The 16114-nt window shown below is 33.2% G+C and overlaps 1 protein-coding gene across 6 annotated transcripts in view; it reads right to left on the minus strand.

Moving 5' to 3' along the window:
* fy (fuzzy planar cell polarity protein-like protein) overlaps window positions 1–16114 on the minus strand; it is a 61566-nt gene that overhangs the window by 25699 nt on the left and 19753 nt on the right. For 5 of the 6 annotated variants that reach the window (XM_035362768.2, XM_035362763.2, XM_035362766.2 and 2 more), the window contains 3 exons: window positions 8642–8758; window positions 425–622; window positions 197–292 (listed from right to left, as the gene is read on the minus strand). In XM_035362768.2, coding sequence (XP_035218659.1) covers window positions 197–292; window positions 425–622; window positions 8642–8758 — 411 coding nt within the window. The remainder of the gene's footprint in view (window positions 1–196; window positions 293–424; window positions 623–8641; window positions 8759–16114) is intronic. The other variant, XM_035362767.2, reaches the window with a different exon arrangement.

The following is a 16114-nucleotide window of genomic DNA, read 5'->3' on the forward strand; positions in this document are numbered from 1 at the left end:
GAATTCAAGTGCAACATGCAGTACACAATTTTGTATTAGTTATGTAAGTAATGCAGTGAATAAATGATAAATATACTTAAAATTTATAAAATTTCATCCCACTTTTCCTTATAGTAACCTCCAATGGTAATAAATCTTTCTGATTAAAAAAAAAAAACTTTCCTTGAAAACTTCAGTATTTTTTATTTCAGCATACCTCATCCTCTAAGACTGCCAAAGAAGGTTCGCTAGAACACAAAACACAGATTTCCACATCGCGAAGTAAATGGAGCGTTATCAGCCTGTTTGAATTCTGTAAAGAAACAATTCACAACTGCATAAATGGACAATTTAAAATTATTACTGAAATGTTTCTGTATATATGAATATATAGAGAGGAAGAGAGAGATCATAGATTCTACTATTTAACCTTTGTTGTAAATACCTGAGGTGAGGATGTGGGTAAATATATAATAATTTCACGTGATAAAACTTTTGGTAAAGAATTCACATAAGAGCAAATCAGTATCTGCTCTTGACTGGTTAATGTCCACCATTCTTTGGAAGCCACAATTACTTTTCCTTTGATGAGTAAGCATCCATATAAACTATCAGCTACATCAAGAAACTGGCACATGCGTTCCTGTAAACATATTACGCTCCATTAGCACAGTACCATAATTTATTTCAAGCAGAAGAAATTAAATGTGTATGAGCAAGAATATTTATTTCTATTTTAAAAATTATACAGTACAAAGTTTTTAATCTGGACGTTCATAATCCAAAATGATCTTTAATCCAGACCTCAAAGCTACAAATTTTCTGCGCATGCGTAGCGGTTACGTTTTCGCATGCGCATAATATGTTTACGCATGTGCATTTGATGTATAACGGCCGGTATAAGCTATGCTAAAATTATCTAATTATCTATTTCAGTTAATGTTGCAGATTGTGTTGTTCTTTAATCTTCTAATTGGTTCCGGCTTATTATTTTTTGCAGACTGTTAGAGCAATTTTATAAAAGTAAGCTTGAACTTTCGATTATGTCAAAAAAAGTTTCCGATTCTGGAGCTGCCAAAGGATCTACAAAGCGAAGGCATGTTTCGATGTCCATCAAACAAAAAGTGGAACTGCTGCAAAAAATAGATAAAGACATGAAGAATATGACAGAGAGGTTAGTGAAAACGAAAAAATTTCGATTGAAAAGTTAGTTGGTATTCTCGGCACAGCAATTACAGGACTTGAACAGCAGAACTTTGTAACTGAACAAGAAGTTATGTCTGTTTATAGCATTAAAGAGAAAGTATTAGCACATAAAACGAAGCAACTTAAACAACTTACATTGAAAGAAATGTTTAAAAAAGTAAACAAATAAATATTAAGCTTTTTTTGTAAATTTTGATAATCTTGATTTTTATAATTTTGATTTGATTTGATCATAATTGCTCTTTATTTCATAAATTACGTTTCAAATTTTTAATTTTATAATTTTTGCATGCCATCTTACCAGATTTAAATTGATGATCTATAAACCGGAAAAACCCCAAATCCGGAATCGCCGAAGTCCCGACAAGTCCGGATTAAAGACTTAGTACTGTATTTTTATTGCATAGGCTAAACACATTCTGTCTGAAATTTTAGTTTCTCTCTGTTTGTATGCATTAGTATATTCCATGTTTTGACATTCAAAAAGAGAAAAAAAAAAAATGCATCACACCAGGAAAGATATTTTATATATTCTTCATTTTAGTTAAATATTGTAAAATGCTATGGTAAATTAGTTTTTTGTTTCTAAAGTAAAAGCAAAATTTTCAGACTTTTTTTAATCATGTAAGCATGCATTTATTTATGAAACAATGATAAAATCTAATGGATAATTAGATATTATGTAAAGTATGCCCCTGTCGTATATCCATTGTGAGGTGGGATCTAGATGCATTTAATATGGAATTGATATAAACATTTTAATATACATATGTATGAATAAGACAAATCCTTTATTATAACAAAACCAAAACAAATATAATTTACATATAGTTAGCAACATAATATTGTGTTGGCATACAGTGTGTGACATTTATTATTATGACATTTTCTTCTTATTCTATAATCTCAATTTTGTGTCACATGAGAAAGAGGCGAAAAAGCGCACTGTTTGGCTTGAGTGCACATGTGTGGTGTTTGTCAAATTATCACATCTCCCCTCTAAAAGATCTGATTGTGTCTTTCAATGAACTGTCAAATCCACATATAAACATTTATTGAAACAAAAACAACAACAAAAAAAAAAAAAAAAAAAATCGCTATTCTTACTATTTTAAATTAAAGTTATTTCAACATAAATTCAATAATTATAACCTTTTAAAAGTTGTAACATTCAATTATTTTTTCCTTAAACTTCAATCTTTATCATTATCATAAAACAGTTAACAATCAATAGCAGTTATTAAGTAACAGCTATTTTATAAACAAAACAACAGAAATCAAGTATTAACATTAAACCTTATACCTTACCATGGCCAAATATTAAACATATTACATAACATTCGAAAAATTCAAAATTCTAGCAATTCAGATCTAAAAATAATGTTTAAATGAAATAGCCAAAATGTTCATAATGTTTCAAAAGTTACTGACTTTCAGTCATGTTTCCAGTGAAAGGCAGTTAATCGAAATAATGAATCTGCATTAATATGATCTTTTCTTTTCCAGTATCTAATCACTGCATGAAATCATTGTACCAGTATTGTAAATGAGAATTTCGTGAGCAACATTCAGTGAAAATTTGAGATGATTGTGGTTACTAATGATGGTGATAAGTTTCAAATTTCTGCAGGACAAAGATAATGACAAATGCTTCTTTTCTAACAGCAGCATGACTTCTCTGCGTTTTGGTCAACTCTTTGTTAATAGAGGCTATTGGATATTCTACATTGTTTTCGTTTTGCTGAGCCAAACAAGCTCTTATGGCATTCAATTGAATGAACACTTCACTGAGTTCTTTCAGTCAGGCGATTTCCATCGAAGCTCTTCTTCTTGTCAATGCTGTTGAAGGTTGTGCTATTGCAGAAAATTTGGGTATGTAAGATCTATAATATGATAAGTATGAGGAACTTCTAAATTCTGCATGGCTTCAAACTTTTCTGGGTCAGGCTCATGTGAATCAGAACTAACTATGTGTCCTAGAAATTTGATTTTATGTTTGCAAAGTCACTTTTTTAAAAATCAACAGAGAAATTTACTTCCTCTAGTGTACTTAAGGCTTCATTAAGATGTTTCAGATGTGCATTCCAGTCATTAGAAAACATAATCACAGCTTCAATATAAGACTCAGTATAGTCTTTATGTTTGGCAAGAAGTTTTTTTATAATCCTCTGAAAAGTTGTAGTAGTGTTTCTTAATCCAAAGGGTAAAACTGCAAATGCACATTGTCCTCGGTGTGTCACAAATGAAGTCAAGTGCTGGCACTCAGTATTTAGTCGTATAAGATAGTATCCTTTAAGAAGATCAATCAAAGTGATGTATTTAGACTTTGACACTTGGCAAATTAGGTCCATGGCGTTTTTCATTTGAAAAGTACCAATTTCAGCTTGTGAGTTCAGGTATCGGTAGTCCACACATAGCCTTACAGTTCCATCTTTTTTTGACACACAAACTACTGAATACGCATATTCACTTATTAGAACTTTGGATATCTGGTAAAGCTTCTGCTTCTTTAGTATACTTTCAGGCTTCAGTTTGATGTTGTGTTCTCTAATCTCGGCAATTTTTGGAATACCAGATTTTAGACTAGCATGCTTTCTTAACATTTACATGAGTTCTTTTCTCTTACGTAGTTTGAGGCATGGAAGGCCAAACTCATCATTGAAATAATGTTCTTCTGCATTCAGTGGTACAATTCTTGGAATGTTCTCCACTTCTCTGAAATCAGTGTCTGTACTTTATACCACATCAACATTAGTCACAGTAGTGTTGACTTCTTGTATCTTGTGTGAACATGCTTCAAAATTTCATCAGGCTATGTAACATCACTATGTAACTATAATTAGTATGCTTTCTGATGACCGTAGCGGGTTCAGTCCATTTGGCATAAACTTTGCTTTCACTATTGAAGATTAAGACTATAACTCTGTCACCTTCCTCAAATTCTTTATGACAAGTTTTCTGGTTATGGTAAAATGCATAAGCTTGTTGTTTTCCAACAGCTGTAAGTTCTCTGTATTCAGCAGCTTTTACTAACTTCATTTTCAAATCATTCAGATAATTAGCCACTGAGCTTAGTAGTCCATGATGAATATGGTTTCAGCAGCCCGTGACATTTTCAAGATAAAGTAATGGCTATTAGGACGTCTTCCATACAGCATCTGGAACAGACTAACACCAGTCACAGCATTAGGGTCTTCTCAGCAGGTCCAAAATAGGTATGGTACCAATTTCTTCCAATCTTGTGACTATTTTATGATGGTATGATGCATCATTCCCTTTGAAACAGCATTAAATCTTTTTAAAAGGTCGTCAGAGCTTGGGATGGTAAGGAGTAGAGAACCTTGATCCTTTTAAAAAACTCCTGAGTCAACGAAGCAGTAATGTTAGCTCCTTGAACTGTTGCAACAATCTGATAGATTCCAGTGAATGTAAAGATCTGCAACAACACATTATATGTTGATCTTGCATTAAGATTCTTCAATGGTACTGATTCTGGCCATATTGTACATTGGTCAACAGCACACAAAACATATTTATAAGCTCGACAGCTTGGTACCACAAGTCCAAGGATATCTACATTAATTCCCTAGAATGGTTCATTAGGACATGTCACTGGCGTAATAGAAACTTCATCAGAAGGACACTTTTCAGCTTGAAGTTGACAAAAGAAGAGCTATTACAATATTCATTCCCGTCTTTCTTGATTTCAGGCCAATAGAAGGAATACTTTAATCGTTCATCAGTCTTCTTGGTTTGCAGGTGACCTCTCATTACGATATAAAAATTTAAGTCCAAAATTTGTTTTATTCTTTCTTTAGGAACAACTAACTGGTGAACTCTTTCTCCTAAAGTCTTATCTTTATGATACAAAAAAATTATCAATAATAATAAAATTACTACTTTCATTCTTAGCATCTTGCCACCATGATTGTAAAGATGGATCATTCATTTGTTGAGTCCAAAACAGCTCTGAATCCGAAACACAATGATCTTGTCTTGTGCTACCTTTAGAATCATCTTTACCTGTCTCTTCATGTAGCAGAGCACAACATTCTATTATTTTCTTAAGAGTTTCATTACTTTGTCCATTAATAGGTTTTTCTTTATCATATTTAAACATTTCGTAAAAATTTTCAGTTTCATAAAAAGGCATTCTAACCAAGCTATCACTAGTAATGCTTACATTTTTGCATTCAAAACTAAATTTTTATTAAGCATCTCCATTTCACTCATTAAAAGCCCTTTATGGCAAAACTAATTCACTACAAAACTTATCAACAATCGCATGCTATAAAAATAGCTGATTTAAATTTAACATCTTTAGAATGCTTTGATAGAGGTAAGTTAAAGAGAAAAGCCTTTCAAGATTGTTCGAAAGCTGACATGAGAATAACAATTCCATGCGGCATACATTATCTTTCTGGCCCAATATCAGCCTCAATGACAATTAATTGTATGCCTGTTATCAGCTACTGCATTAATTAATTTACCATCACAAATAAGTTTAATGGTTGGCAAGTCATCGAACTTCTAGCATTTTGATTTACACTATTTAGAAAAAAAAATTTGCAGTTATAGCATCAGGACTATTCTTAATTTCTTTCTTATTCAACTTTTTTTTTATCTTTGCGCAACAATATGTATACTTGGAGATACATTTTAAACATTTTGATTGAGAAGTTCAATTTTTTGCTCTGCAGTTTCTTTTGAAACAAAGAAAGCACCAATTAGAATCTTTTAAACTCTTTTTTCTTTCTTCCAATGACATAACACATTTTTTTTAAATGTAGCCTTCACTACCAAAAAAATAAACAAAAATAGTTTGAGTAGCTACAATTTTGTTTACAATATAGGAATGACTGGTGCTACTAGTTGAGTTGCCATTGAAAGAATTATGAATGTGGAAACTGTTTCATTTTCCATTAGGGGGAATAAAATGCTTTTCAGGGAAATTCACATAATGTTTTAAATAAGATAAATTTAATGATGTTCAGTTGCAACTTCCAATTTTTTGTTTTAGATATTAGATTATTATATATTGATTTAGATATCAGATATTTAGATTTCTGTCTATGAGGGTTTCAACATTAAAATTTTCTTCATCTGCTTTTTGATGAGCAAACTCAAACATAACATCCCAAAGAATTTCATTAATAAAGGATAAAGTAAACTTCTGTATGATTCAGTTTTGATTCCTAATGAACTTAGCAACCTTACTTGTATGTTACAGGTATCAAAATTTTTTCACCTAACGCTTTCAAACAAACTGCTTTTACTTTTAAATTTCTAATCATTCTTCTATAGCTTCAATATTGCAAGAAGAAATTAAAGATTCAATAGAACTTGTTACTTTAGTTATGGCTGAATGAATAACTTTTCGTTCTTTTTTAAGTCTCGTGAATTCTGCCTCAGCCATTTATGTTATTTTAAACTTCAATTTCCAACAAAGTAAATTGAACAAAATACTTCTCACATTTTTTGATGAAACACTTATACTTCCAAAGGGGATATTCATAATCCTATTCATGATCCATTATAAATATATCCTTCAGCTTAACATTCTGAAGAGGAGCAGGGATTTTCCTTAAATGAAAGTTCTTACACAGATATGTTTCAGGAGTTTGGAAGGAAAAAATTTCAGGATCAATCCAAGCAAAGGAGTTAAAACTCTACTGAATTATTACTGTTATAAGGATAATATATTTCTTTGACATAGATGCAATGAGTTAATATTGTTTAAGCATGTTGGTTAATATACATGATAAACGGAACAGAATTACAATAGAAAAACTGACATGATGAAAAATAAATAAAATGAAAAATAGGCTTGACCAATCTTGAAGGTTTAATTTACCTCCTTCTTTGGCTAACAAATAACTGCAAATAAAGCAGAAAAATATTAATTATATCTATTTAAGTACACTAAGAACAATGTATGTTTAAGATCGTGAATGCAGGCTTATCTAATTTTCATTTATTATGCTAATTTTTTGCTGTAATTTACTTGCTTTTGCATTTGATTTATTTGATAGCACATGACAGGCATAATTTTATATGTGCAATACAGAGGTCACTCTGAAATTTTTGAGATACATGCAGTTGATAAGTAGCAGAAAAAAATGAATGATTAGATTTGAAAATCTGAACTATTTTAGATGAGCAGACAATTTTTTATTGGCCAACTGCAAATAATTTCGAGGAGAATAAATTTCAGGGAGAAGGAAAAATGGAATTGACGTGAGAACATTATCACACTATGATTTTAAAGTGGGATTAAATCAAGAAGAATGCGTTCAATGAGTACATTTAGCATTTAAAAATGAAGGTCCATCTTGTGCTATTGTATTCAGACTGTTTACAGAGTTTCACAGAGGTCACAGTTCTCTTCCGAATGAAGAACACACAGAAAGGCCATTGTCAAATATAATCCCGGATAATGTATCTGCCATACAGAAAACATTAATTGATAATAATTGCTGCATCTACCAAATGATACAGAAGGAACTTAACATTCGATTTGCTGCCATATATAACATTATTACCGAAGAACTGCACATGAGAAAACTAGTTTGCCATTGGGTTCCCCAAAACTTAACTGAGCACCAAAAAAGAGGAGTGTGTCAGAATCCGTAAATAAACCCTTGAATTACTTAAAGATAGTGGGCACCACATTATTTCTAAAATCGTAACTGTGTGATGAAACATACATATGATTTTTTTATGTTCCAACATGTCAAGAAAGTAAAATATAGATCTTTGAAGATGATCCCATGCCTATAACGGTGAAAAGACGATGTGACATGAAAAAACATAATGTATGCTATTATCATCAGAAGTACAGGACTGGAGAAAGCCATCAAGTTAGAAGGACAGACAACAGTCACAGCTAACTGGTATACTAAGTGTCTTCCACTAAGTGTCTGGAAACTAAGTGTGAACACTAAGTGTCTTCCAGAAATTCTTCAAGAAGTGAATGTTAGAGGACTCATGCTCCACCATGACAGTGCATCTTCTCATCCAGCAAGATTGACAGTTGAGTTTCTTGAAGAAAAACACATCAGAGTGACAGAACATTCACCCTATTCACCCGACCTAGCTAAGTGACTTATTTGGTTATTTTTTAATTTAAAAAAGAATTTACATTGATATCGCTTTCATTTCAAAGATGAGAATGATGAGGCTATAAATGTATTTTCAGGCATTTAATCTTTGGAAAATTCGACTACAGAAGTGCATTGATGCTGGAGGAGACTACTTTAAACACTCCTCTAAATTTTATAACTTTAAAAATCTATGTGTATCTCAAAAATTTCAGAGTGAACCTTGTGTTAATATTAACACAGATCTTCTTGTAAAAATATTAGTTTCATTATACTAACCTAATTAATCTAATCTAGCTGTATTACACAATATTTTTTTTTTCTTAAAAAAAAAGTTTTAGGTTGAAATTTCTTACTTGCAAAATGCGAGTGTGGGAAGCCAACAGACAGTCTAGTTTACCAGTAAGATCTCCTATGGTAAATTTCTCTTTGTCTATTTGACTAAGCAGGTAATCAATCAATGGATGGCAGACCTATAATACTGAATTATTAGTGTATATTTATTAAAAATAACTACATATATATGTTCCTGCCAATAACTAATTTTTTGACATAAATATATGTATAAACATATATATATATATATATATATACAGGGTGTTTCATAGATCATGGGACAAACTTGGAGGGGTGGTGCAGTGTACTAAAACATGCATTTTTTTATAGGAATGTAAGGTCTAAAATGACGGATTAAGGCAGGAACGCAAAAAAAACGACACAAGAGGAAAATGTGTTTATGTACAAAATCAACACAAGTGCTTCTTTGTAGCAATACAGTATTCACAATAAATGTTCAAAATTGCAACCACCAGCAGTAATACATGCTTGGTAACCTCACAGAAGGGACTGCCAAACATTCTGAAAAACGACAGGCATTTCGCGCACACTTCCAGCCTCAATGGATAGTCGTGCAATGAGGTCCTACAGTGAGTTAATGGGAGTCTCATAAATGATGCTCTTCAGATGACCCCATAAAAAAGTCCAAGCTAGATAAATCTGGCAAACAGGGTGGCCATCAAACGGATCCACCACAGCCAATCCATCCAAGTAATTGAGGACCAGCACGTGGTTATGGGCTGGTGCACCATCATTCTGGAACCACATGCGATCACGAAAGACAGCCGGAACATTCTGCAGCAATTCCGGTAGCACTTTTTGCAGAAAATATGATAACATAAGCCATTTGTATGTGCAGGTAAGAGGTATGGGCCTATGAGGTACTCGTTAACAATACCTGGCCACACATTCAAGGTGAAGTGGGTTTGGAATGCATATGGATGCGAGTTGTGTGGATTATGAGTTGCCCACACGTGCACGTTGTGGGTATTGAAGATACAATCCTGTGAGAAAGTTGCCTCGTCCGTGAATAGCACATCCGATGTGAAATCTGCCTGCGCTGCACACTGCTGCAAGAACCGATGACAGAAATGAACTCGAAGAGGGTAACTATCTGCAAATTTGGACTATCTACAAATGGTATGAGTGTAAACCATTTTCATGCAATACTCTCCAAACGGTGGAAAGACTCAGCTGCAGATGACGTGCAATAGCTCTTGTATTTGTCTGAGGTGATTCATGCACAATGTTCAAGATGGATTCTTGAATGTGAGGTTGTCGTGCACTTCTTCTTCTACTCCTAGTGTCAGAGGTGGCTTCAAACGAGCCGTTTTCATGCAGAGATCGATGCAACCTCTCAAACAATGTGTGCTTCGGCATATGCCTGTTCAGAAACCGTTCCTGGTACAACTGTAGCGCTGCTCTGCCGCTCCCATTAGCAGCACCATACATGAGATGTATGTCAGCTTTTTCTATGTGCGTAAACTCACCCATCACGCTCGACATCAGAGTTGCAAATGATCCTCTGATGCATCAGATCGTGGTTTGCCCGGCTCACTACCGCTCTCTATTGCTGCACTGACAGCCAATCACAGCTGTAGTTCCTATTACTGTTAGTGTTCCGTTTTTTGAACATTTATTGTGAATACTGTATTGCTGCAAAGAAGCACTTTGTGTTGATTTTGTACATAAACACATTTTCCTCTCGTGGTTTTTTTTTTTTTTTTCGTTCCTGCCTTAACCGTCACTTTAGACCCTACATTCCTATACAAAAAATGCATGTTTTAGTACGCTCAACTAACCCTCCAAGTTTGTCCCATGATCTATGAAACACCCGTATATACATACATATATATATATATAATTCATAATAACTTATACAGTCAAAAGTCGTTAATCCAGACTCGTTGGGACTTTGGCGATTCCGGATTATAGATCATCAGTTTAAATCTCGTAAGATGGCATGCAGAAATTCTAAAATTAAAAATATGAAACCGTAATTTATGAAATAAAGAACAATTATGATCTAAAGGGTATCAAAATTTACAAAAAAAAAAAAAAAAAAAAAAAAAAAAAAAAAAAAAAAGCTTAATATTTATTTGTTTACTTTATTAAACATTTCTTTCAATGTAAGTCGTTTAAGTTGCTTCGTTTTATGTGATAATACTTTCTCTTTAATTCTATAAACAGACATAATTTCTTGTTTAATTACAAAGTTCCGCTGTTCAAGTCCCGTTAATTGCTGTGCCGAGAATACCGACTAACTTGTCAATCGAAATTTTTTCGTTTTCACTAACCTCTCTGTCACATTCTTCATGTCTTTATCCATTTTTTGCAGCAATTCCACTTTTTGTTTGTTGGACATCGAAACATACTTTCGTTTTGTAGATCCTTTGGGAGTTCCAGCATCAGAAATTCTATTTGACATAATTGAAAGTTCAAGTTTACTTTTATAAAATTGCTCTTAGAGTCTGCAAAAAATAATAAGCGGGATCCAATTCGAAGATTAAGGAACAACGCAATCATTAACATTAACTGAAATAGATAATTAGATAATTTTAGCTTACACCGTCCGTTATACATTAAACGCGCAAGCGAAAACATATTCTGCACTTGCGCACACGCATATGCGCAGTAGTCAAGGTCTTATGCGCACGCGTAAACGCCTGTGCGCATGTGCCAACGCAGCGCATGCGCAGAAAGTTTTTAGCTTTGAGGTCCGGATTATAGATCATTCCGGATTATGGGTGTCCGAATTAACGACTTTTGACTGTAATAAGAAAACTTTCCATGTACCATCTCCAAGGAACAAAAATTCAATTTAAAACCCTGAATGAAAAAAATTTTTTTAATCAAGTGCTCTAAACATTAATTTCAATCTGCTAAGAAAAATTTGTAATTGCAAAAACATCAAAACCAAAAGTAAATTTAAAGTATTGAAAAGTAGCTATTGTCATTGATAGCAGATTAATTGATGTATCAAGGGGATAAACCAATCTACCATCAATTAAGAACAACAAAATTAAGAGAGTGTTTCCTCTTACTTCCAAGTAAGCATCTTTTTTTCATTCATGGTTTTAAATTGAATTTGTGTTCCTTGGAGATGGTACATGGAAAGTTTTTTTATTATAAGTTATTATGAATTATTAGTTTATTACTTTGCAGCTTTAATGCACATCATAGGCTTTTTAATTTACTATTAATTACTTTATTTTGAATTTATATATGTATATATATAATTACAAAACAATTCTTTTGAAAACAAAATTTAAACAAGCCTAATATTTTCACACATTAAGTTGCAGAAAAATTATCATTAAAGACATAAAGTAAGAAATGTGGTGTGTGTGGCAAAAGATTCCATTTGCGTCTGTACAGAGTCCAGTCGGTGAATGCAGACACATGTGGTTTTGCATTATCTTGATGGAACATCCTCTTTTTTATGCCAGAACTCAGTTCAATGTTTCCCCTTGTTAGCAGTGTCAACACGGACTAGCATCTTGCTGCACACCTTACTGTCGAGGGTTTTATCTTTTTCCAGATACTCTTCGTGGAAAATACCTCAGCAATCTCACCAGATACAAAGCGTGACCTTTTTGTTAATCAAATTGTCATTTGCGAAGCTGTCAATGGGCTCACTGGGTGCAGACCAACCCTCCTTTTTGGCCTATGTTGTTGAAGTAAATCCACTTTTTATCACAAGTGACAATCCAGTCCAGAATTTTGTCCTTCCGTTGATATTTGTGCAGATTAGAGCAGGTCCGAACATGTGTGTCCTTGTCTGCTTGAGTCAGCTTATGAGGCCCCCAGCGATTGAACTTGTATGTCAAATTTATGAGATGCACAGTGTGACTAATGGACACAGTACTAATGTTTTACTCCTTAGCAAGCTCTCGTATGGTTGCATACCGATCTTCTTCCACAAGTTCTCAAAGGCAAACCTTATCAACAATCAGTAGGCCTGTTCTGCTTATTGAATGTCATAGTCTAAATTTTTGAACTTTCAGTACCAAACCTTCACAATGTCATATGATACAACATTAGTCTCTAGACATGATTTGATGACATTCTGTAGCTGACTTTTTGCAACAGAACTGGAAGTAAATGATGGTTCTAATCTGGTAGCATGGTAGTTCCATTTCAGACACCTTGTACTTTTAAATGATAACAATATTTTTTTACAAATTTCATACCACAGTGTTGTAAAGCAAATCTCTTTGTTTAAAATGCCAAAAATCATTTGACAAAATATGATTGACCATGCAAATGCGAACTGTTTGCACAGATGATATTTGCAGTGGTGGGAAACTTTTGTTAAAACGCGATATGGTATATACAAGACATAAAATATGAAAGTGAACTACTAACTTTAATTTGACAATAATCCTTTTTACTTTCCATTTATATATATATATTTAAGGTGTGTGTGTGCATTTATATATATATATATATTGTTTCATAAGAAGAAATTGAATTTAATGAAATAAATTTAATTTAAATTTAAAAATAAATTTAATTAAATAATTGCCAAACTGGCAATTCTAGTCAGGCCAAATATTCCTGTGAACAGAAGGGATTATGAACCAATGCCGATACTCAAAGAACGTATTCCTATGAAGCATTTTAGCTAATTCAATTTTGAGTGAAAAGCAATTTCTGTAGGGAATTCTGAAAAAACTCGAATAACCATCCCCCAACACCCCCATGTTTATGCATTTGAGTTCTATATTATTTGTAAAAATTAAACATTGGAAATTGTCATTATGAAATAGAATTCAAAGTATAAAGTTGAAATAAACATAGAAGATTACAAAATAAGATATATATATATATTATACATACACACACACCTATATATATACATAGAGGCATAAAATATGAAAGTGAACTATTAACTTTAATTTGACAATAATCCTTTTTATTTACCATTTATGTACACTGAAGTGACAAAAGTCATGGGATACCTCCTAATATTTTGTCGGTCCTCCTTTTGCCCGGCAAAGTGCAGCAACTCAACATGGCATGGACTCAACAAGTCCCCCTGCAGGAATATTAAGCCATGCTGCCTCTATAGACGTCCATGATCGTGAAAGTGTTGACGGTGCCGGGTTTTGGGCACGAACTGACCTCTCGATGATGTATGATAAATGTTTGATGGGATTCATGTCGGGCGATCTAGGTGGCTAGATCATTCGCTGGAATTGTCCACAATGTTCTTCTAACCAATTGCGAACAATTGTGGCCTGGTGACATGGCGCATTGTCATCCACAAAAATCCCATCGTTGTTTGAGTACGTGAAGTCCATGAATGGCTGTAAGTGATCTCCAAGTACCTGAAGGTATCCATTTCCAGTCAATGATCGGTTCAGTTGCACCAGAGGACCGAGTCCATGCTATGTAAAAACAACCCAGACCATTATGGAACCACCACCAGCTTGAACAGTGCCTTGTTGACAACTTGGGTCCATGGCTTCATGGGGTCTGCGCCACACTCAAACCCTACCATCAGCTCTTCCAACTGAAGTCATGACTCATCTGACCAAGCCACGGTTTTCCATTCGTTTAGGGACCAACCGATATGCTCACGAGCCCACAATAGTCGCTGCAGGCAATGTCGTGCTGTCAGTAAAGGCACTTGAATCGGTCTTCTGCTGGCATAGCCCAAGGAAGACAAATTTCTCCACACTGTCCAATCGGACACGTCCCTCGTACGTCCCACATTGATTTCTGTGGTTATTTGATGCAGTGTTGCTTGTCTGTGAACATTGACAACTCTATGCAGATGTCGCTGGTCTTGGTCGTTAAGTGCAGGTGGTCGGCCACTGCGCTCTCCATGGTGGGATGTTATGCCTGAAATTAGATACTCTCGGCACACTCTTGATGCTATGGATCTCAGAATGTTGAATTCCCTAACGATATCCAAAATGGAATGACCCATGCGTCTAGCTGCAACTACCATTCCACGTTCAAAGTCTGTTAATTCTCATTGTGCGGCCATAATCATGTCAAAGCCTCTTCACATGAATAACTTGAACACAAATGAAAGCCCTGCCAAAGCACTTCTCATTTATACATTTTCTACACAATACTACTGCCATCCGTATATTTTCATATTGCTATCCCATGACTTTTGTCACTTCAGTGTATATATACACACAAACACACATATATATATATAACACATAAAATATGAAAGTGAACTATTAAACTTTAATTTGGCAATAATCCTTTTTACTTCCCATTCTAATTTGGCTATTTCTCCTTTCTGTCCTAAAAGTAGAAATTGTTTATAGTATTGTTTATAATAACTTTCTGGATTGTATTTTTAAAAATTAATTAATTTCATGCCTTACACAAGGAACAGAGGCATTTACAAGTAACTGAGCAGCATCTCCTTAACCACAAATAAATTAAAATCAGTCAGTGTGAATTTGCCCAATTGTTGGATATGTTTGTATCTGAAGAAAGCTGTAAGGTCTTCCAGTTTGGTGCAAAAGAAAAAGAAAATTAGAAATGCAGCAATAATAATATAAACCATAATTTCAGTAATATTAGTATGAATAAAGTGCAGGGTATTATAATGAAAATTAGTTATAAAAATTTTTAATTTGTTGCATTTGTTCAAAAGAGGTAATGGGTGTATAAACTTCCTACATTTTTGATACAATGTGAAAGGTTTTGAAAAGCCTTTGATGAATAAATACTGATATGAAGACTCTAAATCTAATTGCAACAAATTACTCTTGAATTTGATTTCCTCTCAATCTAGCACCTTTTTTTTATCTAAATGTTTTAATTTTTTTAAAAATATCATTAATTAATATAAAAATATACACGTTATTCGTCCTAATTTAAATTTTAGTATATTTATGTTGATATTTCAATTATGTAAAACTGAAGAATATTTATGGCCATAAATCATAATTAATAACTTTGCTATTGTATTTAAGCATCATACAGCCATTTAGCATGGAGTTACACTGATTCACTGGAAGAGGACCTGGCCCAATTTTGCAAAATTTACTTATTTACTGTACTGTATTTTACTTTTCTATGCTTACTAATGTCTAAAATCAATTTTACACTGCTTAACGACAAGATATTGCAAATTTTTTACATAATGAATAAATAATTTAATAGAATTCCATAAATATATGAATGAAAGTTTATAGTTTTATGCTGACTACAACAGATTTTATAAAATATTTTCAAGGCAATGTCTATAAAAAATTACATTATTATTATTATTCAGGCAAATATTTGTAGGAACTGTGAATTTTTATGATTATTTCTTGAAATAATTAGGATAAATAGAGAACATAGGAAAAACTTCAAAAAATTACCTTTTTAGAGAAGACAAAGTTACAAACTTTTAAAAATATGACTCTACATTTAGTTTAAAAATTATATTACATTTTTTGTGATATTTCCAGTTTTATTTGTATGTTAAGATATGAGAAAGTTCATGAACGAAATGGCTAGGAATAATTAAG

This window comes from Stegodyphus dumicola, chromosome 5, assembly GCF_044657685.1.
Source record: "Stegodyphus dumicola isolate Sdum_Otavi_A_Nest chromosome 5, ASM4465768v1".
NCBI classification, from domain to species: Eukaryota; Metazoa; Arthropoda; class Arachnida; order Araneae; family Eresidae; genus Stegodyphus; species Stegodyphus dumicola.